The sequence below is a fragment of the Carassius auratus genome, chromosome 19 (genome assembly GCF_003368295.1).
Source record: "Carassius auratus strain Wakin chromosome 19, ASM336829v1, whole genome shotgun sequence".
In the NCBI taxonomy this organism is placed as follows: domain Eukaryota; kingdom Metazoa; phylum Chordata; class Actinopteri; order Cypriniformes; family Cyprinidae; genus Carassius; species Carassius auratus.
This window is the reverse complement of record NC_039261.1, coordinates 16,362,050-16,389,375: the sequence shown is the minus strand read 5'-3', so window position 1 is coordinate 16,389,375 and position 27,326 is coordinate 16,362,050. Positions and strand designations below refer to the sequence as shown.

At 36.7% G+C, this 27,326-nt stretch overlaps 1 protein-coding gene across 6 annotated transcripts in view; it reads left to right on the top strand.

Annotated features, from left to right (window-relative positions):
- Window positions 1-5,848: 5,848 nt before the first annotated feature.
- Window positions 5,849-27,326, top strand: part of LOC113119575 (uncharacterized protein KIAA1522 homolog) — a 46,472-nt gene continuing 24,994 nt past the window's right edge. For 2 of the 6 annotated variants that reach the window (XM_026289156.1, XM_026289153.1), the window contains exons 1-2: window positions 5,849-6,073; window positions 7,351-7,645. In XM_026289156.1, coding sequence (XP_026144941.1) covers window positions 7,408-7,645 — 238 coding nt within the window. In that variant the 5' untranslated portion in view covers window positions 5,849-6,073; window positions 7,351-7,407. Of the gene's footprint in view, window positions 6,074-6,139; window positions 6,328-7,350; window positions 7,646-22,823; window positions 23,497-27,326 lie in introns of those variants that run through there. The other 4 variants (XM_026289154.1, XM_026289155.1, XM_026289159.1 and 1 more) reach the window with 4 other exon arrangements.

Sequence of the window (27,326 nt, the reverse complement as noted above, 5' to 3'; positions counted from 1 at the left end):
TAGCACCATTTTGAATCACATACATAAACAACATATGCAACGTATGTACACAGATACATTGTTTACATTCAGATAAAAGCGTAAACAATGTTAACAGTATATCCACAGTGCATCTTACTAGATGTCAAAAGCCAAAGAGAAAAGACGGGTTTTAAGAAGGGTTTTAAAAACGGATAAAGAAGAGGCCTGCTTAACATGCAAAGGCAGATCATTCCATAGTTTAGGGGCAGACAGAGCAAAGGCACGGTCCCCTCTGAGCTTACGCTTAGTTTCAGGCACAGTCAAGAGCAGCTGATCATCAGATCTGAGAGAGCGGACGGGTTTATAAGAGTGTAGAAGCTCAGAGAGGTATGGCTGGACAAGACCATTTAGTGATTTAAAAAGAAAATAACAGAATTTTAAAATGGATCCTAAATTGAATAGGCAGCCAGTGTAATGAAGCTAAAATAGGGGAAATGTGCTCATGTTTACGTGTGCCTGTTAAAAGACGTGATGCTGGATTTTGTATCATCCGGAGACGGGTGATGGAGGACCCACTAACCCTCACATATCGTGAATTACAGTAGTCCAGCCGTGTAGTTACAAAGGCGTGGATTACAGTTTCAAAATGTTGTCTTGACAGAATTGCCTTTATTTTGGCCAGCTGCCTCAAATGAAAGAAGCTTGATTTGACAACAGCTTTGATATGACTGTAAAATTTAAGCTCAGGGTCCACTTTAACTCCTAGGTTTGTGATACTAGCGGGGTGCCATTGTTGCCTTCAAAAACCATCACTTCTGTTTTTTTATCATTAAAATGTAAAAAGTTCAGAGCCATCCAGGCCTTTATGTCGTAAAGACAATCAAGTAGTTGTCCAACAGAGTTATACTCTCCAAAATGGTGCTATAGAGCGATGTGGAGGAGACAAATTGTTGAATAAAGTCATTATTTTTGTTTTCTTTGAACACAAAAAGTATTCTTGAAGCTTTATAACATTACTTTATAACATAACATTACAATTACTGTTACATGTGAAGCTCATATTTTTTTTTAAAACATTTACATGAATTCTGCAGCAAAACCCGATAGCAATAATTAAGTTAAGTGATTTAAATCTGTATTTATATATTCTGTGGAAGGCGCACAACCAAGAAGTGTACGTCCAATCAAATGCTTGGTCCGACTTCATGGACTGGAATTGGGAATCACAGATGTAGCCTATTGTAGTGTCTCTGGTGTTCTGGTCTATGAGCATAAATGTGTTCAGGGGGCGTGGCTTTGGACATCGATTGCAGGGAGAGTGGGACATTCGCTTTCAGTGCTATCAGGTTAAGGTTAGCATTTTCCAAGATCTCCTATTGCACCTTTAACTAAAGGCCTTTGAAAATCCATCACAACCATAAATCCTGGTTGGCTGGCAGATAGCATAGACCAACTGTGCTATACCTGTTAGGATATTCATCACAGATGGTTCAACAACTTACTGCAGCCAGAACAGGAACCCGAGGGTAGTGTTTGATTCTCAATTATACCAAAATGCTAATATCTTCACACAGTCTTATTCGTAATTTAGACATTTTTTACAATTTACAGTTTTATATTTTTGGAAAATTGTTGGCTAATTTATATGAACTCTTATAATTCCTGCTTGTTATGTTTAGAGGTAGACTTTCTTGCATACTTTTTTTCTAAAAATCTTACTTTTTCATGTTGCAGATTGTATAAATTAATACAAAATTGCCACCTCATAAAGATCAGTTTGAATAGCTTGACCTTCACTCTCTGTTCCCTCTTCTTGGTATACAAGCTTTCTTGGATTATGACATGAAACAGAACTAAACTAACTCCCATATTGTGCATCATCACTAATATGCATATATTCAATACACTTTTTCATCTGTTAAAATACCTATTCCAGGCCCAGATTGGTCCATGTTTTGAAACCATCTTTGAAAGTGTCTTTTTTTTTAATTTAGCTGCACTGCAAGACTAACAACACAACAAAACTAACTCATCCCTACTAACATTCTCTTCATGATAAATTGCTTGTGCTTTCCTTATTTGTAAATCACTAAAAATAAATGTTTTTTGCCAAGCAGTTCTTTAGTAACCTTGAGAAAGGCTTGATTTATCTAGCTGGAAATGAGGAAACGTTACATTTTCCCAATGCAATCCAGTGATCAAAGGATTTGGCAAGGTTGAGTTTCTTCAAGTGGTAAAAGATTGTGTATAGTAGTACTCAAAATATACCCACAGATTGAGCTCCATACTTTCACAACAAAACACTGAGGCTTTTGTGAAGGCAGAGAATGACTGTTTTCTTCATAGTTGCTACAGCAACATTTAAACATTTCAATCTGTTCATAGGGACTGAGTTTAAGTCTGACTCACAGTAACCTCACCCAATCCCCCACAAGTTTTCTTTCTCTCTATACAATACAGAGGTTTCTGACAGAACATCCATGACATATTTTCACTGTTCATGGAGCAACACATGAACTCTGTTGTCCTGCAATGGTTAATGATCATGTCTGATTGCAAACTGTGGTTGGCTGAAGAAAATTGTGTGCATGCATCTTCACTCTGTGGCCCTAGAAAACAGATCCAGACTGTGATCCCTAGATAGTGCTGATTTACTGGATCATATCTGGTCCAGCCCAGTTTGAGGAAGGAGGCCAGGGCGCGAGGTTCTCCATCTGTGATTTCAAAGCAGAAAGAAAGTCAAACAAGCTCTTAAAATAAGCAGGGTTGTGTTTACAGAGCATATTGAGTCATCCTGGGTACATATCCTGACACACATGTCTCCCTTATCTCTGTTTACAGTCGCTAAATTTTCCTGTAAATGGCCATGGTAGAAAATACATCGACAACACATTAAACATAGTTCCAGAAGGGTTGCGCCAGACAACAAGGCTTTATTTCTTTGCAGAGGCTGAAATACTACTGTCATTTTAGAGATACTCATAGTTTTTTGTCTCTCTTTAGGATCCAGATAAAAGGAACTCAGAAATCAGATTTTTTGTGAGACTGTAGTGCAAACATTGACCGACCGCTTTGACGCATCTCTGAAAAATCACAGTTTCACAGTAACATACTATATGAATGAATCAGGTGGCAGAGCACATTTTTATCATGACAAAATTGGAAAAAAGTTGACACTGTAAATGCATTTGGTCTTGGCAGAGTAGATCTGTTACACTGCTGCTGCATAAGTAGCATATATAATAACCTGTAACAGATCTATACAGGTGGAGCTGGGGAGGTGGAGGAACTCTTAAAGCTAACTGCAAAACGCTCTAGTGGATGCTAACCAGCCATTTAATATAAAGCAGTATCTCATTGGCTGTGTATGCAACATGAACCAATCAGCTTGTACCTAGTAGTTTAGTGCTGTGAATTTCATCAATTTGTGTTAATGTCCCATCTGTCTGTACCATTTAGAGTTTCAAGACAAAACTTGGCATTCATTCAGTATGGATAGGATAAATGCATAAAATTTATTTTTGCAGGGCTTTAATGTCACTTGATCATTGTAATACATCATTTCTAAATAAAAATATGAATCTTTTAAAGCTGCAGTAGGGAACTTTTGTAAAATTATATTTTTTACATATTTGTTAAACCTGTCATTATGTCCTGACAGTAGAATATGAGACAGATAATCTGTGAAAAAATCAAGCTCCTCTGGCTCCTCCCAGTGGTCCTTTTGCCATTTGGAGAAATACACCGCTCCCGGTAAGAAACAACCAATCAGAGCTGTGGTCCGTAACTTTGTTTGTGTTCAAAATGTAGAAAAATGTATATAATACAGTATATAAAGAGAGTACACCATGAATCCGTTTTCCAAACCGTGTTTTTAGCCTGTCCTGAATCACTAGGGTGCACCTATAATAAGTGTTTATATTCAGACTATTTTAGATTGCTTCGGGGATACCGCGGCGGAGTAACCCAGTACCTTTGTGATTCCTCATAGACATAAACAGAGAGAAGTAGATCCGGCTACAATGTTCTTCCACAAGACGCAAGCAGTTCTGTTTATTAACCGCTAGAGCGTCAAAAGTTTCCTACCGCAGCTTTAATTTACAAAAAAATGTAAAAATCTGAACAGAATACACATTTCTATTTGTTTCAGATTAATGTATATCCTCAAAATTAAGATAACAGGTTAATAAATAGGCTGCCATTGTCCATATTACCCTTAGCCTGTACAATAAACATGAAAAACATTAGCAACAGACAGAAAACATCATCTCAGAGGATATTGTCAGAGTGACAACATTAACATCTTTGAGTTAGCTCACCGTTAGACAGGATTTAAAATGAAACCAGTTGAGCCAGGTAACAGATCCCTTGCCACTGATTCCCACGGGACATGACATCACTATTAGCTCTGCTATTCTTAGCCTGCTTTCTGTGGCTTCTCTGTGCTGCTAAAGAACGAAAATAGCGAATTCACAGCAACCAAGCTCTCAAAGTTCAAGAGAAAATTCACTAGAGGATTGAATCACCATCAGAGGTTAAAGAGCTACTCGATACATTAAGGAGACAAGTCCCTGCACAACCGTTTCCACTGGTTTCCAGACCTCATTAAGGCAGACAGTGGCCCCAAAAGTATTTAAGCACTTGAGCCACTCTTTAAAATCTATGGCTGTCACTATATTAGCTACAAAAATATATTACAATATCCTATAAGATACAAAATATAAAGTAGCATCTGCAAAAAACTAATTTAAAAACTAGTTTTTTACAGCTGACCTTTCTTTTAACCAGCTGGTCCTAACGAGATGGTGATTTAAATGGATTTATGAAGTCAGTTCCCTTCTATTCCACACAAGTGTCCTATCAGAGCAACCCAGTGTTAGTTTAGTATCAGTGATGTACTATAATAGATAAAAAAATTATAATAATTACCATTTTACTTTTAATTTTAGATTAAGTTGTAATTATTTTGTTTTGTGGTTTTAAATTTTTTTAATTTATATATTTTTATTTTACATTTTTTATATAGTTCTTATACATTTTTATGTCAGTTTTAGCTATTTTAGTACTTTAGTAGAAGTGAAGCTTTGGCAGTTAGTTGAATTAAATAATTTCAGTTAACATTTATTTTATTTCAAATAAGGAAAATGTTTCCCGTTTTAGTTTTAGCTGTAGTTAACGATAATAACCCTAATCACAGGTATCGTTCATCATATTAATTATGAACATGATCCACTAGCATTCCACAACTGCAAAGTGCCCAGACACTTGTCTTCTTTTTGAACTGGATATCTATTGTTATATAATTTAAAAATACTTTATTTTGTCTGTTATGCTTGTCCTATCTGTCTTTACAATAAATAGCACTTTATATAATAATCAATCTAATAATCCGCTCTCTGATATAATAAAAACCACGTGGCTGAAATCTCAAAATACTTTTAGGAGTCAAAAAGAGGACATTTTTCCATGTTTTGGTTTAGTCCTTTGTTTTTATTCTACAAGCCTCTACGCCTGTCAATCATGTCCGAAGGCATGCTACATCTCAGGTTCCAGAGTCCATAAATCACCTGTAGCTCATAATTAACATCTGGCATGTGCTGTGCTTTCTTCATATGCTGAACACCATGATCAGCCTTTTGGCTTCATGTCACTGCTTCGAAACCAAAGCCAGCCTGGATGGTGTCTCTCCATCACCTCTGCTTAAGATGAGATAGTATATGTTAACAAAAAACAATGAGTGCATGAGGAAGAGAAACAAGAGGAGTGGACAGAAGATGTCTAAGAGCGATAAGTGGAGGTAGAGAGGAGTGAAACGGTGTGTACTCTGTGGTGGGAGCGTGAGAGAGAGAGCGATAAGAGGAGGAGAGAGTCGGGGAGGAAGGAACCAGCTTGTCATTGTGAAATAGTTGGGTGGAATACACGTGTGAACTGCAGTTCCTCTCTGCACTGCGCTGAATGGTGACCAGGAGACAGGACAGGAGGGGGAGGACTGACCAGCATGGAGCTCCACTCACCCAAAAAGAGCTGAATAAACAGTACAACACAGCACTGCAGCAAAGACAAGACCCACACTGAGAAACACAGACAAAAGGACGCAAGAAAGGAAAGCAAGGTACCCTCTGGTGTTTTTGTGCGCTTTTGTGTGTGTGTGTTGCCACTAAAATGTGTGTTTGGGAATGTGACGACTGTTTTGAGTTGCACGCTGTAGTTGTGTAAGTGTGACTGTGTTGAGAGTTTGGGTTTGTGAGTGTGTGTTACTCCATCCAGAGATTTTGATGCTGTCGAATTACTGCATTGATGTAAGATTGAGAAATTGAGAGAGAAATACTGAATACATGGTCTATAGCAGCAAACTGAAGATCTTAGGTGAGTTGGATAGAGTGGAGTTTCCTTCTGATTATTTTCTCAGAGGGAAAGGAACTCCTCTTGCTCTTTTACTTTTGTTTTGTCTCTCATACCTCCAGTTCTCGCACCATGACTGAGATTAGAAGGCTTAGCGCGAATATATGTTTTCAGGGAATGAGGGTGTAGACGCTACATTTGCACATGAATGCTGAAATGGGACTTGCAAGTACCTGATACAAAACACATGTGAGGCATCTTTGGAGAGGGAGTAATAGTCACTTTTCTCAGATTTCACTGTTTCTATGGGTACTAAGAGAGACTTGATATAGACACAGTAGCTGAAGTGGCTGCTGACTTCTGGGCATTTCTTCTGTTAATGGTTAAATATCTGGGCTGGTAATGAAAACGCTGTTGGTTCAGTCCCCGATTTGTGCCCTCAATCCCAGGTTGCTCAAAAGATACTATACCTGTAACAAATGTGCTCATCCTGGTCCTGGTTCTTGCTCTTGGAAAACCATTCCCAACAGATATTTGAGATTGGACATGAACATTATTCTAAACCTGTCTGATTTCATGGGTAGATAATAAGAGTTGTTATTGTTAGAAAAAATATTTTAACAAAACTGCTTTGATGCTTATTGATATTTGGGGAAACTTTCATCCACCACGTCAAAGTTTTGTGGTGCAACCAACATAAAAAACGCATAAAACAGGACAGTGTGTTGAGGTCAAAAAGTCTTGTAACATTTCAAATTATCTGACATAACTCTATGACAAGGTAAGTTCAGGCTGTAAAATGTCATGTGGTGCAACTGCCCAAAAACGTAATGTTATTTATGAATTAGTAATTCATAATCAGTATATTCATATTTTGTATTAATATATATATTGTATATTTAAAAAAGGGTTTGAAAGATATACTGTAGTTTGGATGTGTAAATTCCAACGTTTTCAAATTGGTGTTACTTTAGGGATACACCACTTGACATTTTTTTTCAGAAATGTAAATGTTCATGTTTCTTCTCTCTCTTGATGTTTTGGCAGGTGTTTTGAGTGGAATAGGAGAGCAGTCAGAGATCAGTGGTCATCAGTGGTCTCAGGATGTCCAGGAGCAGCTCTGCGGGGGATCTGGTGCCCAAAGACATTACTGAGATCCTGGCCTTGCAGCAGGCCAGTAAGAAGAAACGGGGTTCATCGTTGGGCCGGGCTTTCAGCTGGTTCAAGGGCAGTAAACGCAAGAGGAGTCTCAGTAATGGGCATAGTAGGTCAGGAGGTCCATGTGGACGGTCTGAAGAGAGCACTACAGCCAAACAGATTCATGCCAGTGGTGACTCTAAAGGTAAGCAAAAACTCCTCGATTGCTTCAGATGCAGTGTATTTCTAACTAGTTGCGTATTACCAAGTTTGTTTCTGAAGATTTGGATTAGTTGATGCTAATCAAACATGCCTGATTTTGATACCATAGACGGAGAGGTTTCAAAATACCATGGAGTTTAGTGTTTGCTACGTTCTCTGGTGCCAGTCTGTCCGAACCTTGAACATGGAATTTCTTTCTTGCATGATTTGAACGGTTATCGCTGGGGCATCACTTATTCAAGCAGGATTAGGCTACAATCACAAGGACATGTCTTCTCTGGAACGGCTTATCTGCTTTTTTGTTGTTTCTTTTTGCTTTATGACTTCCTACTTTACGCTTGCTTTTGGGTTCAACTTTTCTAATGCAAAGACAAAACACTGTTGATATGCTATTATGAATCTCTAAGCAAATCAGTGGCATTGTGTGGTGTTGTCACCGCTGAATGTTTTCTTGGCGTATCAGTTTTAATGCGACATAATAAGAATGTGTTGCCAGATTGGATGGACGATTTCCATCCCAAAAGCTCACCAAAACCCGCCCACACAAAAAAAATAAATAAATAAATAAGTCAAAATAATGTGATAAATAGTTCTTGCCATGCCATGTAAGGACAATTTTTTTTTACAAAATAATGATGACAACATATTATATAAATAGATACATTTCACAGGAAACTGAGTCAAATCAGGACAAATAAATAAAAGATAATTATCAAATTTGACTACAATATGCAGGCAGACAGTGTGTCAAAACAGCAATCAAGAAATTTAAAGATTCCCTCTGAAAAAAAAAGTGCATTATTTTCAATGTCAACAATCAAACAGTACCCAATATAAGTGATCGGACTAACTAATGTAATTGGCAGGTATTTCACATTCGTTCAAGTGTGCTCTAATTTCAGTTACAATGATATTAGAGCCTTTGTGTAATCTCCCTCCATTCAAGTCTTGAGATTTAAGTCTCCCACTCTTTTCCATGTACCTTATATTTATATTTGGCTTTGTGATCACTTGAATATTCAGCTATACATTTAAAATCTGATCCCTTATCACACTAAAAACCCATCAACTCATAAATCATCACATCTGTCTGCTGATCCCTAGTGACTGGCTAAAAGAGCAGTTGGTGACGGCGACCTCACATCAGCATCAGCTGCTTCTGCAGTGTGTGTGTTTGTTTAGTATCATCATGATGACTGATTGGATGCAGTACATGCATTACTCAATTACTCAATTACTCAAATATGGATGAGGTAGGCTATATACTGTAGATCTGTTTTAGCCGTATCAGTTTGATCAACTGGTATTCTCTTATCAATACCTAAATAGCCACCCACAAAACACTAGAACACAGCAACCAACCAAACCGATTTAACAATTCCCAAGCAACACCCAATTAATGCCCAAACAACCACCCACAACAAGCTAAAATAAACCTTAGCTATCATCTAGTAACACCCTAACAATTCCATAGCATCTTAGCAATGCCCTTTCAACACCCTATCAACACACAAACAACCACCCACAAAAAGCTAACAACATCCTAAGATCCTACACTCAAGGAAAAAAACTGGAAACCATTTAGAAACACTTTAGCAACCACTCAGAAGTCAAGTCAAGTCACCTTTATTTATATAGCGTTTTAAACTAAATAAATTGCGTCAAAGCAACTGAACAACATTCATTAGGAAAACAGTGTGTCAATAATGCACAATGACAGTTAAAGGCAGTTCATCACTGAATTCAGTGATGTCATCATCTCAGAACTTCCTGGGAACACTGTATCAATGCTCTAGCAATCACCTAACAACACTACAATATAGCAACAAACTAGAAACACACAATAATCCTCCCACAACCACTATAATAACCCCTATTACACCCTATCAACTGCCTTAGAAATAAACTAAAAGTTAGAGAGAGACGTGCTGTAACTAGACCTTCAGCAAGAGGATTGAGGATCTCTGCCATGTGACATCTGCTCACGAATCCCTGTGTGGAACCTAAGATTGTAAGAACAATATTGGACACTACATTCAGCATTATATCCCCAACCTTTCTGCTAAGTGGTCTTGGGAAAGTTTTGCAAAGCCGGCCCCTGAGGTCCACTTGGACACTGACTCTTTTAGAAATGCTGGACCAATTTTATGTAGAGCTCCAATCAGAAGACTATGTAAAAAGTCTCAGTTTCTGGATTTTTCTCTTCTTGCCCCTACAAGTCTCACACACTCCCTCTGTTACACTGAAAACGCAAGTAGACTTTGAGTTGCCAGAGTCTGTGAGTTAAGAGGCACTTGGGATTTTAGCCGGACATACACCGAGGATAACATGTCATTCAAAGTCTTCTAGTCTCATATTCTCTTCTTAAACTCCACAATTTATAGCATTTTCTGGTCTTTATGAGAGGGAGACAAAGCCAACGTGTGGAAAGGTCTGAGAGATGAGACACATGCTGTGCTATTGAAAGATGACTGACTCTTCTGAAATGCTTTGTAATATTACATCCTTTTTCTTTATTTTCTTATTTTCTTCATAATCTCTTTTTTTATCTAGTTTCACAGTCTCCAACCCAAAAAGTACATTTAATTTTAATGCATGTGTACTTGTAGTGTATCTGAAACTTATTTTAAAAACCTGTACTTGTAGATAAAATAGTATTAATGAAACAACATTTAAGTTAACTTTAAAGTATATTTAAAATTATTGTAATGATATTTTGTCATACTTTACAGAAGTACGCTGTATTTTGACGTGATGTTAACTGTAATGTCATTTAATATTACATTTTAAACTTAATATTTTAAATGTACTAATTTCCAACTTCATTGTACATTCAAAAGTAAACTTTAATCATAACAGAGTAAAACATAAAGTTCTACTGAATTCCTACATAAGTGGGTCAAAAACTAAAGTTCAGCTAATTTTATCTTTATATCAATTTAAACTGTATTACATTTTTTATATAATTGCAATTCAGATACAGTTAAGTGTTCAATAACTTTACATTATTATTTGAATTATTATTATAAAATCATTTTAAAATTATGAATTGAATTGCAATACCTGAAGTTACTAATTCACAGAAGATGATGTGAATGATTGGTGCATGTCTGCGCTTGGTTAATAGCACATTTAGTACATTGCTAGGCAGGTTTTAAGGGACTTTGTGTAGATGCTATAGGACATTGCTATATAGTTACATTAAGGCACAAGACTCACAACACTCTGTGATATTCCAGTCTACATACAGAAATAGGATTTGGGACATGCTGCTTCTTGCAGGCCCAAACAAATCATTTAAGCTATCCTGATTCAGGACGTTTCTGGGCTTAGGGGCTCAACAGTGCAGCACTAACTCCTTGCGTCACCCCTGATTGACTGAGCTCAGCCTCTGTCTGCCCCCGTCCCTCCAGCCAGAGGGCTCGGTCAGGTCCGGAAGCTTTTTGAGGGGTGAGATCACTGTGCATGGGTTTCCCTCTAATGCGAATCATAGACACAGTAAATACTGATCCTTTATCACATGAGCAAAAGCAGGGAAAACAGAGCTTTGTCTCTTTTAAAGCATAAAATTATATTATTTAATAAGGATATCTTTTTACTTTCGTACTTATCATGTACTTTCAAAATAATGTGACCTTCAAAAAGAACATTTTTACTTTTCAACCAATTCATAAAAGTTTCTGATGTGCAGGGACTCTATATAACAAGTGTAGTGGAAATAATAATAATAAAATAAAAAGTGAAGAAGAAGGCAGATGTTACTAAAGGCCAGACATCTGTTAATGATGATCTAGAATGCCAGAATGATGACTTGTGGTCAAACGGAGGAGGGTTAAATGAAACACGAGCTTCCTGTAATAGCTCTGAAATAAAGAACATGTGAATGTTTAATGGCGTTTGGAGACACTGATATACATCCCAACGCACGTCACTGAAACACAAAGGAACCGAGTGACAAAAGACAGTAATTGAATGTGCTGAGCGCTTCTCTGCCCAGAGGATGGTTAAAGAGCACATGAGATCAGAATGGGAAACTGTGATAGACATTAGGATTAAAACTGTGTCTTGCAGAGTAGAGGAACATGGCAGCATGTTTTCACAAGAAGTACATTTAGTGTTGCTTAGAGGATTGTGAAGATAACTAGGCCTTTACAAAATATACAATCAGGGAATTCCACAGAAAACTGCTGATTTCCACAGAATAGGAGCATTTCATTTAATAAATATCCTTGCATATTAAACAGCTCTCTGCTGTACTTCATTCTGATTGGTCATTCTCAACATTTCTCAATCAAATGTTTTTATGTAATGGCCACAAACTAAATTCCTGATTCTGGCTGACATACATTCCAAGGATTATAAAATAATTCCAGTATTCAGTTAGACTACATTGCAGTTGTAAATCATTTTTAAATGTTACTTTGTCTGATTTCCAAACCAGTAACATCACTTTGTGCTGTTTGTAAGAAGTATTGTGACTCACAAAATCCTTTTAGGTCACTGGTATACTGAATACATGATTAAATATTAACGCATTCTGAAGTGTAACAGCTTCTATGGTTCATGTCATGGCCGCATTACTAACTTGGGTGCTCATTAATAATCAATAATGAATTAGGAGTCAATTATTCTATCATAAAGAGTCTGGTATTATCATCTACATTCAACACATTTTGCAAAAAAATAAAGTAAAACCCCAATTCCACAGGATTATCACCAAAGATTTTTGGTTGTGATAGTATCTTGCTCACAAAGTATAATGTATTTCTTTACATACAGTATTAATCATTAATATTGTAAAGTACAATTTTTATTTTATTTAAAAAAATTGATGTCAAAGCCAGTTGTGCTGCTTAATAATTTTGTATACACTCCCTCCAGGATTCTTAGAATTGTATTCAAAATAGAAATCTTTTGTAACATCATAAATGTCTTTACTATATAACTTTTGGTCAATTCAATGCATCCTTGCTTAATAAAAGTATGCATCTCTCTGACTGCAAACCACAGTGTATACAGAACCAGTGTATTTTCTTTGACTTTTCATTTTGTATATTAACTATGTCAAATAGAAACTTCTACATTTTCTGTGCATGCCTTACCTAATCAGCCAAGGCATCTCATGTGTCTCAGTGTTTGTGGCTTTCATTATGTAACTCACAGTAATGGATACACCTGTTGACATGTTCGTTTCACCGTTTACTCCAACAAATACTTGCCCTCTCTCACCCTCTTCCAGCCTGCATATATGACAACAGCCAGGCAACTCACTGACAGCCTCTCTCTAGTCTTCATTTACATCAGAAAGCATTCAGTCTTTTTCTTATTACCACAAACCTGTCAGGGAGACTAAGGCACACTTCTAACACACCTAGTCGCTAACTCCTTTAGAGTAAGATTTTACATAGCTTCAATACACTATCCAAGTGCTGATCCTCTTAGCTGGAGTGCTTCATTTTGGCTGTGGCTGATGTTGCTGTAATGAAACAAGGACACTCTGACAGCATTAATGGATGAAATTGTAGTTTAGAGCTCCAGAGAGAAAGCACAGCAATGAGGAGAGTCTAAAAGAAGCTGCCAAGGTCACGAACAAGTTCTCTCACCTCGGTCTGGGTCATGATGGTTACACCCAACTGTCCGGCTAGCACACACAAGCTCAGCAAGGGGTGCTGATCCACCCGAATTCACTGCTGTGAAACCAGATAACAGTATGGGCACATTTCCTGTTATTATGGCAGACAGCCCGTGACCTCTTGACCTCCATATCTCTTTGTTTAGATCTATTAATACCATTAGAGATGGAATAATCCCGTCACTATGTCTAGCAGAGTATGTTTGCACAGCACTACAAAGAAGTGTTACCTCTTGTCTTGTGGATGGAACTTGATATTATTTGTTGGCTTTCATATATATGTATTTTTATCAAATTATGAGTTTAAGATTTATAACCTTGGCTATAAAGTTATAATTTAGCCAGAAAGGAAAATTCTGTCAACATTTTTTCACCCTTATGTCATCTAAACTTGAATGACTTACTTTCTTCAATTAATGAGATAATTAAATGATCATCGGTTTGGGTGAATTTAATATAGTAACAAAACATTACGACTTTAAAGGGTTAGCTCACCCAAAAATTAAAAATTATGTCAGGAATTACACACCCTCACGTCATTCCAAATCCATAACAGCTTTGTTCATCTTCAGAACACAAATTAAGATATTTTTGATTAAACTTCTGACCCTGCATAGACCTCAATACAGCTACCATGTTGAAAGGTAATGAAATCATTAAAATAGTCCATGTGACATCAGGTGTTCATCCAAAAAGATATGAAGCTACAAGAATGCTTTTTTTCACAACGCTGGCCTCTGCGTCAGCAACACGACACGCATGCCTTGTTCTGCTCTCATAAAGAGCATTGAACTCTGACACATATGTTTGTTGTTGATTTTTTGATCTCAAAAGGATTATTGTAGCTTTTAAATTATGGTTGAGCAACTGACATCTCATGGACTATTTTAACAATGTTTTTGGTACCTTTCTGGGCCTGGAACATGGTAGTTGCATTGCAACCTGTTGATTTTTATGAATATATTGTGAATTTTTATGAATATATTGTGAATTTTCATGCCGAACATCTGTATTGGTGTGGACAGGCCTTAACTCTGCAATGCTATACAACTGCATGAAAAAGCAAAGTTATTTCAGAGGTAGAACAACTTATTTTGTTACCATTTAGATACCACACATTTTTTTATTTTGAAAAAGTGCACTGAAGAGTTGTGCATAATAAGACCAAGAACAAACAGGATAAATTATGATTACATGTTGATGTAATAAAATAGGCTGATCACTCCGAGACAAACATCACACTATAGGCATGAATGAGGAAAGAATTCTGTCTGCTTTTGCTGTGAAGCACACTGCTTTTAGCTCTCCACTGACAGCTTTTTCACACCCTGTGTTTTGCTTTGTCTCCTTCCACCTTTTCATTTCTTATAATGGATCATGACTCGTCATCTCACCTTGACCTTGATTCTGTTCTGCCTTCATAACTCTGGCACTGTGAGCAGGCACGCTAGGAATGAAGACAGGGAACAATGAACACAGAGATACACTATGAATGTTCAGGCTGGGCTGCTCATAAGATTAGCTGTTCCTTCCTTTTTAACTTGTGAAGACAAATTGTCTTGAACAATTAAAAGGGAGGAAACAATGTTAAAACAATAACCAGAAAAGGACAAGCAGATCCCTCTAGTAGCAGGTGAATTCGATTTGTAGGTTGGCACTGAGTAAACTGGCCATGTGTTGGATCTGGAGGAATGCATGTGGATGGAATTTGACTTGATGCCGCTTGGATTACACACCTCATTCCTGGATAGCAATATCCCAGCAGATCCAGAACAATTGCAGATTTGTGCAAAAGAAAACTGTTTACTTAAAGAAAGTGTTCTCAGTATGGTTTTGCTTTTTGGCGTTGTTTTGTGTTCTTAAGAACAGTGAGAACAGCAGGTTTGAGTTACTTGTCATTGATCTAATAAAGCATGTGCCAGCAATGCTTGCCAAGCTCTCTTCATCTTCAGCCACTAGAGGACAGTGTGGAACAAAACACTCAGACCTGCTGTTTCAAGATCATTTGAATCATATCTTTAAATGTTAGCAAATTTGCAATTTTAAAAGTACACATTTTCACAATTAATATTTGCATGTATAATAATGAGGCTTTCACTTCTGGATATATTTTGTCCAATGATCTAAGAAATATCTTGAAAAGTGATTTTTCCAGCTGATTAATATAAAAACCTTCACAGCCAATCAGAATCCACCTGCCTTTAAAGAGCTCAAGCATTTAAAGGAACAGACAAAATATTATGATGAACAGAATGTTATCATGTTATCATACTTTGTATGTCATCATTCTTGATGCTAAACAAAAACAATACAATTTTATGCATCTTAATAACTATAGGCCTAACAGAACCAGGATGTCTGGTCATCATATTGATGTAATACTCTACATTCTGTAACATCAGGCTTTGCAGTGTTTAATACAGGGTACATATTTTAAATGCACTCAGATTCTGTCTTGAGGTACCTGAACACACTTCTGTCTTCACACAAGCTATGAAATGGCTCTCACACATATGCTTACTCATGCACAGATGGGGGTCTTAATCTGTTACAATGCTAGAGGGGCAAGAAAAAAAAAATAGTTCACCTTGACAACAGGAGCCATGACCTGCTAATTAACAAAGTTATGTGTTGAATTTAGCTATTAGAAGCCATGCTGCCTAAAAGCATGTCGGATACTTGATTCTAATTGGTCATTAAGAGATTTATGAATAAACCTGTTATCCACGGTCTGAAAATATAACATTCTTCTGCTAAAGGTTCCCTTATAGTAACAATAAACAATAAAAAAATTTAAATGCAGTGATACACACTGGACCAGTATTTTGTTTCAGTCACTGTAGTTCAGGGCTTTAAACCCACGCCACAAGGGGGAAATATATGGTTCAGAAGATTAAAAAGTAAAAACAATATTTTTAGGGCTGTCAAAAATAGCATGTTGAATATTATTATGATGATGATTAAGTATTGATTGATAAGCATGATATATTTTTTGAAAAGCACTAAATAATTTCAAAACATCTCAAACATACTTAGGTTTAAATTTAACATGAACTGATTATATTTAGTTGTTTTAACACTGAACAGAGTGATGGTGATTCAAAGCAATTTGAATAAATGAATTCTGAAAATATTATGATTTAAATTAAATCAAAAATATGCAAATAGTTAATCAATCATAATCTATGCCATGATTTTTTTTATTTTTTTTTTCAAGTACCTTACCCGTCGGTTTCATTTATGCATAACTGACATACAGTATGCATTATATTACTTTTATGAGCTAAAAAGTTTATCTCAAAACTGTGTAATCCAAACAGATGTAAATTTCATATGCAATTCAAATACATAAATCCTACATTTAGGCCTAAATATATTTTACGTGTTGTTTGACCTTAGTTCGCTGACAATATAAATTGATGTTTATACATGAAAATATGCATGTTCTAGTATGCATTTTAATACGGCGTCATTTTAGTCATTCTTGGCATTTTGACAAAACTCTATAAATAAAGCAATAAAAAAATTGTAGCAGTGAGAAAGTTTCTTACGAAAAACTGAGGTATGACATAAAAACAGCTGACATACTTTAGTCACTTCAGCAGTGATGAATGAAGCAGGCAGCCGGTAGGAAGCCAGTAATATCACTACACCTTCAGGGCATTGAATTCCTGTCAGGTGAAATTCCTTTCTTCACATCACAAACCTCTTCTAAATTAGCATAGCCTGTCCCACAGCACATTCACAGGTTCAGGAGAGGAAAGAATCAACAGAATTCAGATGAGCTGAGTCACATGGAAGAACAGTGGTGTGAGTCTGTGCAAAGAGCGTAATGCAGAGCCAAATAAGGGCGGCATTGATTTGTAAGGCATTATTATCCATTAGTCTGTGATGATGCCCGCTGAAAGCTTCTTGTGGTATTCAGACTACTTCTAAGTGTCTATAAATTGATGTAGGATATACTTGTCTTAGTCAAACCTGACATGAAACCTGGAGCTGGTCTATGGCCAAACCTGAGAGTGATGTTGAAGGTTTTGTGTTAGTTGTCATGATTCTGCCCTCGTGTCCTTGATTTTTCCTAGTCTTGAGGCAGGATCATGACAGACCCGTGTTTTGTGTTCAAGCACATGGCCTTGTCTTTGGGCCATGTGCTTGTGTTGTCTCGTTCCCTTGCCCCGCCCCCCTTGTTATCCTTGTCTTGTTGTGATTGCCTTATCTGTGCCACCTGTTGTCTCTTGATTAGTTCCCCTATTTAGATCCCCTAGTGTGCTCTGTCTTTTGTCGGTTCATTGTTCCTCACCTGTCATTGTGATTGTACCTCAACTGTGTCCTACAATTGTGATTGTGTGTGAGATTGTGCTGTACCCGCTGAAGTCCTTGTATTACCGTGAGTGTTTATAGTTAGTATTTAGAGTCCTTGTTTATCTTGTCAGTCCAGTCCTGTTTTAGTTATTTAGTCTTTACCTTGCTCCGTGTTTTCCCCCTCGTGGGTTTTGTTTTCCCCTTTTTGTAATAAACCCTTTTTTTGAGAATCCCTGTCTGCACCTGAGTTCCTCCCTTGCCAAGATCCTGACAGTTAGTATTTGCATGTTTTGTACTTCTGACTGTGGTTTTAGTGGAGAATGATAACTTGCACTAATGGTCTTGCTTGATTGTGTTCTTAAATAACAAATGATGTAATATGGATAATGTTTCAAAAGAGGACTGTTTCAAAAGACGATCAGTTTGAAATGAAGTGCATGAGGTATGAGGCAGCTGACTGAAATGGTCGTCATAGTTTTTCTTACAATCCTTTTCTGCTATATGATTCATAAAGTGTTTCCCCTGCCAAGTTACAAGAGGATAACGTAATTCCCAGGATTCCATTATGTTAGCATCTGCTTATGCCGGGGCCTCCTGTGTCTTCTGTCTGTTTTAGATTTACAGTGATTTGCAAAGCTTTTGGTATTTATAAAGCCTGGGCTCTTGATTACATTGAGAGGAGGTTGAAGGAAAGGAAACAAGGAAAAGGGAGGCCCAACTTGTACCTGGAAAAGGTCAAAAACATTCCTGGGGCACTGTGTTCCCCTCCTAAAATCTCCAGTGGACATTCCTTTTCATTCATTACGTAATGTATAAATTAACTTTTCTAAAGCCTGGCAGGCTTTAGTTTCAGTTACAGCTGTGTCACACACAAATGCTAAATATTCTGCATTTAAACGTAACTGTTAACTGAAACAAACATTTTCATAACACTGTCTAAAAGCCACTGTAGCCTTACTTTATACTTTATACTGTATGTTCATAAATTCCCAGTAATGTTATTTCACAATCACTTGGCGTCATTTATGAAACACGAGCAGAATGAATTTGTGTAAATCATTCGTAAAGCCTTTCTGACATAAACTTTTGAATTCATAAAAATGTTAGTTTTTTTCTAAATGTTAGTTGATACTGTATGAAAGAAATGTACACCTGCTCCCCACCACATGTAAATACAGTAGTGTGTAAAACGTTCTGTGTTCTTTTTGTCAAACTGAAGATGACACTGAATTTTGATGCATTGCCATAATAATTACCTCTTTTTTTATTTTTAATGTACAGTTGAAACTGCTATATCATACCATTAATGCACTTCTTGGAATAGATCAGAGTCAAATGAAATATTAGGTTACCTGATAGAGAGAAACGGTAAAAGACAGAGTGAAAGACAGTAAGCTGAGGGAGAGAAAGTTGGAAACACAAGAAAAGTGAGACATGAGGACTGTACCATAAATAGGACAAAGAAAGAGATGCTGGTGGAAGAATGAATAATGGATAAAATATGCAGGGTTTTTGGCATATCAGTGGTTGAGATTGGATGAAGTTTGAGGCTTAGCAGTTAAATAATATTTTTTTTTTCTCTGGTGTAGATTACAGTTGCATGCCTACAGCAGGAATGTTTTAGGAGATATCATCCACATATGTGGAATATATGTCATGACTTTCCAGGTCCAGTCTTGACTCCAAAAATCAAAACAAAATGTAAAAAATAAATACATATATTGTGATATAAATATTTTTATTGAGTTCCTGACAAAATCAATATGGTATCTGGCAGGTATTTAAAAGTCAATTTTTAATTTCTTCCTTTTTTTCCAAACCATGACAAACGCCATTCTCCCTTCTCTGCAGAATGCGATATATCTGCTCAACCAATCACACGACACCATTCAACGCATTGTAAACAGTAATGGCGGTGCTTTGAATACGCTCAGCATCCTAGTTTTCCTCAACTACTTTGTACATTGTGATCAACAACCAAACAAAAAATTAATAATTTTGATGCCATTGATGAACCTGTGGTGGTTTCTGCAGTGGAGAAGAAATGTAACCCATTGAAATCTAATCATATGTGAGGAGATTAAGAAGATGAGGCACTCTGGAAGAGGAAAAATGCAGACTTTTGCTTGTTCTCACACGACAGCATCAAACTTCTGTCACGCTGACACATTAACCGCAGGGGATCTTTTGAAAAACTCTCAATTGTTTTACTCAATGCTGAAGAAAAACGAGCAGGACCAAGCCTTTTTACAGCTGATCGCCATCAAAAAAGTTCAGCAGTGACGTCCCAAGGTTAACAACAGTGATATGCAGAAGAATAGGGATGGATATTTAAACTATTTAACCTTTAACCTTATTTCACCCTGAGATTTACAGTATACACAAGACGACAAATTCACTGTGTTAAAAATGAATGTGATTTTGATTCATTGTTTAAATTTTGACACATAACTCTGGCATTATTAAATTCATAGCGCTGTTGAGCAAGGTCACTGTGAGCTGTGGATAGCTATTCCTTTTCAACATTTCAGTTGAAATCTAAATAATAAAAAAAAAAGCCTACAAGTAATATAATATTGATAATATAATATATGAATCTTTCTTCTTCACAGTGCTCTTAATATGACAAAGTGTTTTTATTAATGCCATTAATGTTTTTGTTAAAACAGCACATAGCACTAGTCAACTAAATGAATGTAACATGGCAAAGATGAATGCACTTTTGGAAGTTGAATGTAAGGGAAATGTCATTTGGGAATTTCTGTGGCCTATTGTGATATTGTTCCATATTCTTGATAATGTGAATTGTATTTTATTGTGGTTATTAATTTATAGCATTAACAAAAATCCCTGTTCTTTCATCTTGGCACTTTCTTGGTAAAGAAATATTTTACTCAAATTAATCAAAAAAGGATTTACAAGTGTTTTGGAACCAAACTCTTCATATAAAGGTAACTTTTTTCAAAAAGTGAAACTTTCATAGATTCTAGATTCATTACATGTAAATAATTGTAAATAAACATTGCTTTCATTTTGATGATTAGCGCATCAAAAGAGCATCTTACAGCTGATGAAAGACAAAAATACAGTATCTCAAAATATTAGAATATTTACATTTAAGTTTCATGAAATGACAATTCCTACATTATAAATTCCATATATTTCTTGTTCTTTGAAACCACAATAATGGGGAAGTCTGCTGACTTGGCAATGGTCCAGAAAACAATAATTGACACCCTCCACAAAAAGGGTACGTCACAGAAGGTCATAACTGGAAGGGCTGGCTGTTCACAGAGTGCTGTATCAAATCATATTAAATGCAAAGTTGACTGGAAGGAAGAAATTGGGTAGGAAAAGGTGCACAAGCAATAGGGATGACAGCAAATTTGAAAATACTGTCAAGGAAAGCAGATTCAAACACTTGGGAGAGCTTCACAAGGAGTGGACTTACAGTAAGCTGGAGTCAGTGCATCAAGAGTCACCACACTCAGACGTCTTCTGGAAAAGGGCTACCAAGCCACTTCTAAAACAGAAACAATGCCAGAGGCATTTCACCTGGGCTTCAGAGAAAAAGAACTGGACTGTTGCTCAGTGGACCAAAGTCCTCTTTTCAAAGTAAATTTAGCATTTCATTTGGAAATCAAGGTCTGGAGTCTGGAGGAAGACTGTAGAGGAACAGAATCCAAAGTCCAGTGCAGGCCTGTAGCCAGCTATGAGTTCGCAGAGGTCCAGACCTCAGTAAATTGTTCATGTTCGAAAATAAAATGTGTTCTCTGATTGACTAATTTGCTGCTAAACTCTTCATATGAATGTCTGCATGCATAATCAGAATATTTAGTGTCCGTGGTATGAAAATAATCATTGCGAGACATTGCCAAAGTGAACAAGTCTTCAGCATGTTGTGAGTGAGACGCAGCCTCTGTGTTGCCAGATCCAGATATAATAAGCGTTCTGACTTGTTATTATAAGCATTATGATTTTTTGTTTTTTTAATGATATTACCTATCAGAAACATTATCAATGCTATCAAAATGCTAACACTAACACTTGATCTGTAGAACAAGTAAGTTAACTTAGGGTACAGAATGAAATGAAATACGCAAACACTGGCCATTAAGAAGTCTATGTTAAGTCATTCAGTATAGTAGTTAAACTTTCACAAATCATGCTATAAACATTCATAAGAGCACTAGACAACTTATCAGCTATATAATGGTGGTTGTGAATAAAAACAATAACAGCAATATGTATTGTAGCATGAATAATAAACAACTGATAAAATTACCCACCCCATAAATATAGTAAAGTATTAACAAACTTTGATGCAATAAATAGGGTAAGATTTAAAAATCAGCATTCCTCCAAAAAAATCTACATTTCTGTCTGTTTTCAAGTGTTTGTTTGTATAAGTAGTTGTATTTATAATGATTATTATAATACAATTCTATAATAAGGTGGTTATTATAGAAACCCCCTGGACCTCACTAATTTTAATTAAAGTCTACGGCCATGGTCCAGTGTGAAGTTTCTGAAGTCAGTGATGATTTGGGTGCCGTGACGTCTGCTGGTGTTGTTCCATTGTGTTTTGTCAAGTCCAAAGTCAATGCAGCCATCTACCAGAAGATTTTGGAGCACTTTATGCTTCCATCTGCTGACAGGCTTTATGGAGATGCTGATTTCATTTTGCAGCAGCACTTTAGCACCTGCCCACAGTGCCAAAAACACTTCCAAGTGGTTTGAAGGCCATGATATTACTGTGCTTGACTGGCCAGCCAACATGACTGTCCTGAACCCCATCTATGAAAATCTATAAAATCTATGGGATATTTTCAAGAGAAAGATGAGTCAATCAGTTGATTGCTTTCATGCCACGCCTCACTGATGCTGTCATTGTTTTTCCGCTTACAATTCTGTGATTTCCAAGATATTAATTCTGAATAAGATATAATCTCAAAAAAGAAATTATTTTTTTATTATTAATTTTGTGTAGGAAAACCAAAATAAAGTTTATATCTCTAAAAAAAAGTTAGAATTGTGAGATATAAACTAATAATTTCAAGAAACAAGTTGTAGGATAAAATGTCACAATTACCTTTTTTCTTGTTTTATTCCATGGCAAAAACAAGCCTCCATAAATATATAAATAAATAAACAAACACTAACTGCAAAAATGTAACAATACCATTTTGTCTTTAGGCTACTAAGGCAGTTTTACTTAACAGCTTTCATAAGATTCACGCACCTAAGAATTAAGGAAACATTTTGTGGATGGAGTCACCGGGATTTAGTGGATAAAGGCAAAGGAAACAAAAACAGGCATCCGTGCAAAAAGAGAAATGAACTGCCTAAGACGAGATCTATAAAACACACAGAGAAAAGAGAGACAATACAGGATATACTCAAACATGAGAATCCTGATAGTTAAACTGCTTCCATTACTGTGGTGTGAGTGCTTTAATGTGTGTTTGTGTGAGTATATAAGCATGAGTGGCTGAAGCAAGCACATATCCCTCCTTCCTCACATTCTAAGTGGCTGGAGTGAGCTGTGACTGATCATCGCTTAGAGCGGTGTAGCCTGAACAACAGAGGCGTGGAGGGAGGGTCTCTCACACACACAGCAGAGAGCGGGACATCTCTGTCCCTGCTGCGGCAGCTGGAGCTCTGAGCGGGAACAGGAATATACAGGCACTGGGAGGAGGAGGAAGAGAGAGCGGGGAAGCAAGGGTCCATATGTGGCAGTCCGGTGGGTTTGAAGAGTCTAGAGCTGGTGGGGTCTGATATCAATGCCATGGGGAACTCCAACAGCAAGAAGAAAACCCAGGCTAATCTTCCCGGCAGTCACCACACTAGCAGAGTAAAGTCCATCTGGCACTTTAGACCTGTGGATAAATTCAAAACAGGTAGGAAAAGATGGGAAATTCAGCATTTTGCAATTCATAAAGAGTTTGTTATTGCTCAGCTTAGATCTGACTCATAATAAATTGTGTGGCAGTGTTTCATTTATTTAGATTTTCTTTGATAAGTATGCCAATTTAATGTGGAATGTATAGAAACTTTGTCTAAAATGTATTTCAGTATGTATATGTGAATAACAAACAGTATTGGGGCATTAAAAAAACACAAAAAAAAACAAAAACAAAGATCTGTTACTGAAAAACACATATTGATTGATTATATGATAAGGACAAAAAAAGTACTGTGATGGTACCTTGGTATCAGATGGTAATAGCTTGGTACGTCTGTATGTATATCATAGTACTGAATGATTACAATATATATGATATAAAGTACTTCAAAATATTATCTTATACTATCACGGTAATAGAGTTATTATAACTAAACTAACTAAAATTACTAGAAATAAAACAACAACAAAACATTAAATAATAAAAACAAAACATTAATTGTTTGAAATAAAATATATATTAACTAAAATAAAATTAAATCTTCAAAACTTAAACGTTTTAACTAAAAATGTAAAATAATAATAGAAATGAAAAAATGTGATATAATAATTTATATTAGTGACACTAAAATAACACTGTTCTGCAAACCGTGGAAGTATCATTTTACTTACACACATACAAAAAAAAACTAGCAGAACCTGTATCACAAAAAAAAGAATAATAATAATTACAACCTTTTATATATATGTGTGTGTTGATTTTGTAGATATAGATATTATGATATTGTTAAAGAACTATACAAATAAAGGACAAAACAAATCTGTCATTTGTCATGCCTACATGTGTCCAAGAAACCATGGTAGTACCATCATACTTTTGGTGATTTCTGTTGTGTGGGAATCCTAAGAGATTTTGTGCTTTGGTCATTATGGGAGGGAAAGAGATCCAGGTGTCTCTTCCTGTGTCCCAGTGGGTTGTTTCAATGGCTGGGAAGGTCTGGGAGTGTTACTGAAATGGAAAAAGCTGTAAACCCACCATAAGTCTGTCATTTACGTCTTGTTTTCCTCAAATTCCCTGCAATCACGGCTCTGTTATTAAGTTTTCAGACTTTCTGTTTTGTGCAACCTCTCATTTTCCAGAGTACACAACACAGGAGGTCTTTGACTGAAGGTTTGGTACTAATGTTCATCAGTATTATCACATTTCTGTGACTTGAGGCTTTGGGTGTCTGAGTGGCTTTAAGACAGTCAGTTCTCTGTCATATAAATCACAGGGGAATGTCAGCACTAAGTCCCTGGACAGAAAATGAAATCAAAAGTGTACGTCAAAAAGAGTTGCAAATCTCTTTCATCTTTGTCTCAGTTGCGAAGAACAAGATGCCTGTTTTCAAGTGGAACATTTCACCAATCTGACTTGCTTTGTAAGGCACCTCACTTTTCATGTGACGCAAAGACTCCTACATCAAAATATCTCTGTAGAGAAAATGGAAAGAGGAAATTAGCCTATTAGCAGTAATGTCATTAGTGCGTGCAGGGCGCATTATGTCCAAATACTAAGGCGTCTCCTTTCTCAACATGAAAATTCTTCATAACTATTTTGTTTGCCATAAAAAATTTGATTTTACATTTTTTGTTAACAGATTTTTTTTCTTTTTTTTTGTTATGTCAATTATAATAATGAAAATAAGAAAGATAAAAAGATATTGTGCATTATGGAAATAAACCTGATGATTTTAATAAAAATATATTCCACCTATTTTGCAAAAGGGAAGAAACCTATGCTCTTTGAACATTTGTGACATGAACATTATCTTCTTTGAACATTAAAGGGGGGGTGAAATGCTCGTTTTCACTCAATATCCTGTTAATCTTGAGTACCTATAGAGTAGTACTGCATCCTTCATAACTCCAAAAAGTCTTTATTTTTATTATATTCATAAGAGAAAGATAGTCTGTACCGATTTTTCCCGGAAAAACACGAGTGCCTAGAGGCGTGACGTGTGGGCGGAGATAAAGAATGACGAGCGCCAGTAGGCTTTTGAGTTGAGAGCATGTGGAAGCTGTGACACAGATCCAGAGGCTGAAATTTAACAAGAGCAGCATCAGCAAAGGCGGTATGCTATGTGGTATGTACTGAAACTGTATATATTTGCTTAGCGGTTTTGGAAAATGACTAAGTTCCACTTTATGTCGTCTTTTTTTTTTTTTTTTTTTAAGCTGTACATGTGGAAAGTGCAGTTTGATTACAACATCGCATGTTGTTTACTTGATGTGCTTACGGGCTGATAGCTAAGTTAACAACACAGAGATATTTGAAGCAGTTTTACTCACCGCATGCGGTTCCAACACACGATTGTGACCCTTTTCCGTTGAGACTGCATTATCCTTAAGAAATAAACGATGTGCAATCCGAAATGCAGGGAACAAACAAAAACACTTGCACAACTCTGTTGATGCTCTGTAAAAATAAACTCCATCCACTGGTCCCTTAATGCTGTTTCTCTTGTGTTTTTGCCCTGGCAACCAAAAACACACTTCTTTTGTGACATTTCGCGACGCTCTTGCTCTGATCAGTGAATGTCTGTGCTCAGCCTCTCTCTGCTCTGCTATATGGGAGCGCGCTCTTCCGGCAGACGTGCCCTCAGGACCCATATAAGGAAATTCCGCTCCATCTAACGTCACACAGAGCCATACTCGAAAAAAACTTTCCGAAACTTGTGACAAACCGGAAGAGGTTTTTTTGGAACAAAAATACTCCTTCAAACGTACAACTTAATTTTTGAAACTTTGTCCATGTTTAGCATGGGAATCCAACTCTTTAACAGTGTAAAAAACTCAGTATTCATGAAATAGCATTTCACCCCCCTTTAATTAGCCGTTAAATATGTGAATTACTAGAAAAATAACAAAGTGCAGTAAATGGCTAAAATATTGGTGCTGCACCAGTCTGTTCATGATTGTACTAGTAACCTAGATTGTTATACAGGTGCATCTCAATAAATTAGAATGTCATGGAAAAGTTAGTTTATTTCAGTAATTCAACTCAAATTGTGAAACTTGTGTATTAAATTAATTTAATGCACACAGGCTGAAGTAGTTTAAGTCTTTGGTTCTTCTCAAAAAAATTAGAATTCTTCTTCTTTTTTTGTGAATTGTTGGCCTTCGGGAAAGTATGTTCATTTACTGTACATGTACTCAATACTTGGTAGGGGCTCCTTTTGCTTTACTGCCTCAATTCAGTGTGGCATGGAGGTGATCAGTTTGTGGCTCTGCTAAGGTGGTCTGGAAGCCCAGGTTCCTTTGACAGTGGCCTTCAGCTCATCTGCATTTTTTGGTCTCTTGTTTCTCATTTTCCTCTTGACAGTAGCCCATAGATTCTCTACTGGGTTCAGGTCTGGTGAGTTTGCTGGCCAGTCAAGCGCACCAACACCATGGTCATTTAACCAACTTTTGTAGTGTGGGCAGGTGCCAAATATTGCTGGAAAATTAAATAATCTTCAAAAAGCTGATCAGCAGAAGGAAGCATTGAAGTGCTGAGTTTTCAAAAACCACAATGGACCAACACCAGCAGATGACATTGCACCCCAAATCATCACAGACTGTGGAAACTTAACACTTGACTTCAAGCAACTTGGGCTATGAGCTTCTCCACCCTTCCTCCAGACTCTAGGACCTTGGTTTCCAAATGAAATACAAGACTTGCTCTCATCTGAAAAGATGACTCTGGACAAATGGCAACAGCCCAGTTCTTCTTCTCCTTAGCCCAGGTAAGAGGCCTCTGACATCTGTGGTTCAGCAAATTCATTGACACATCTGTGTGGTAAC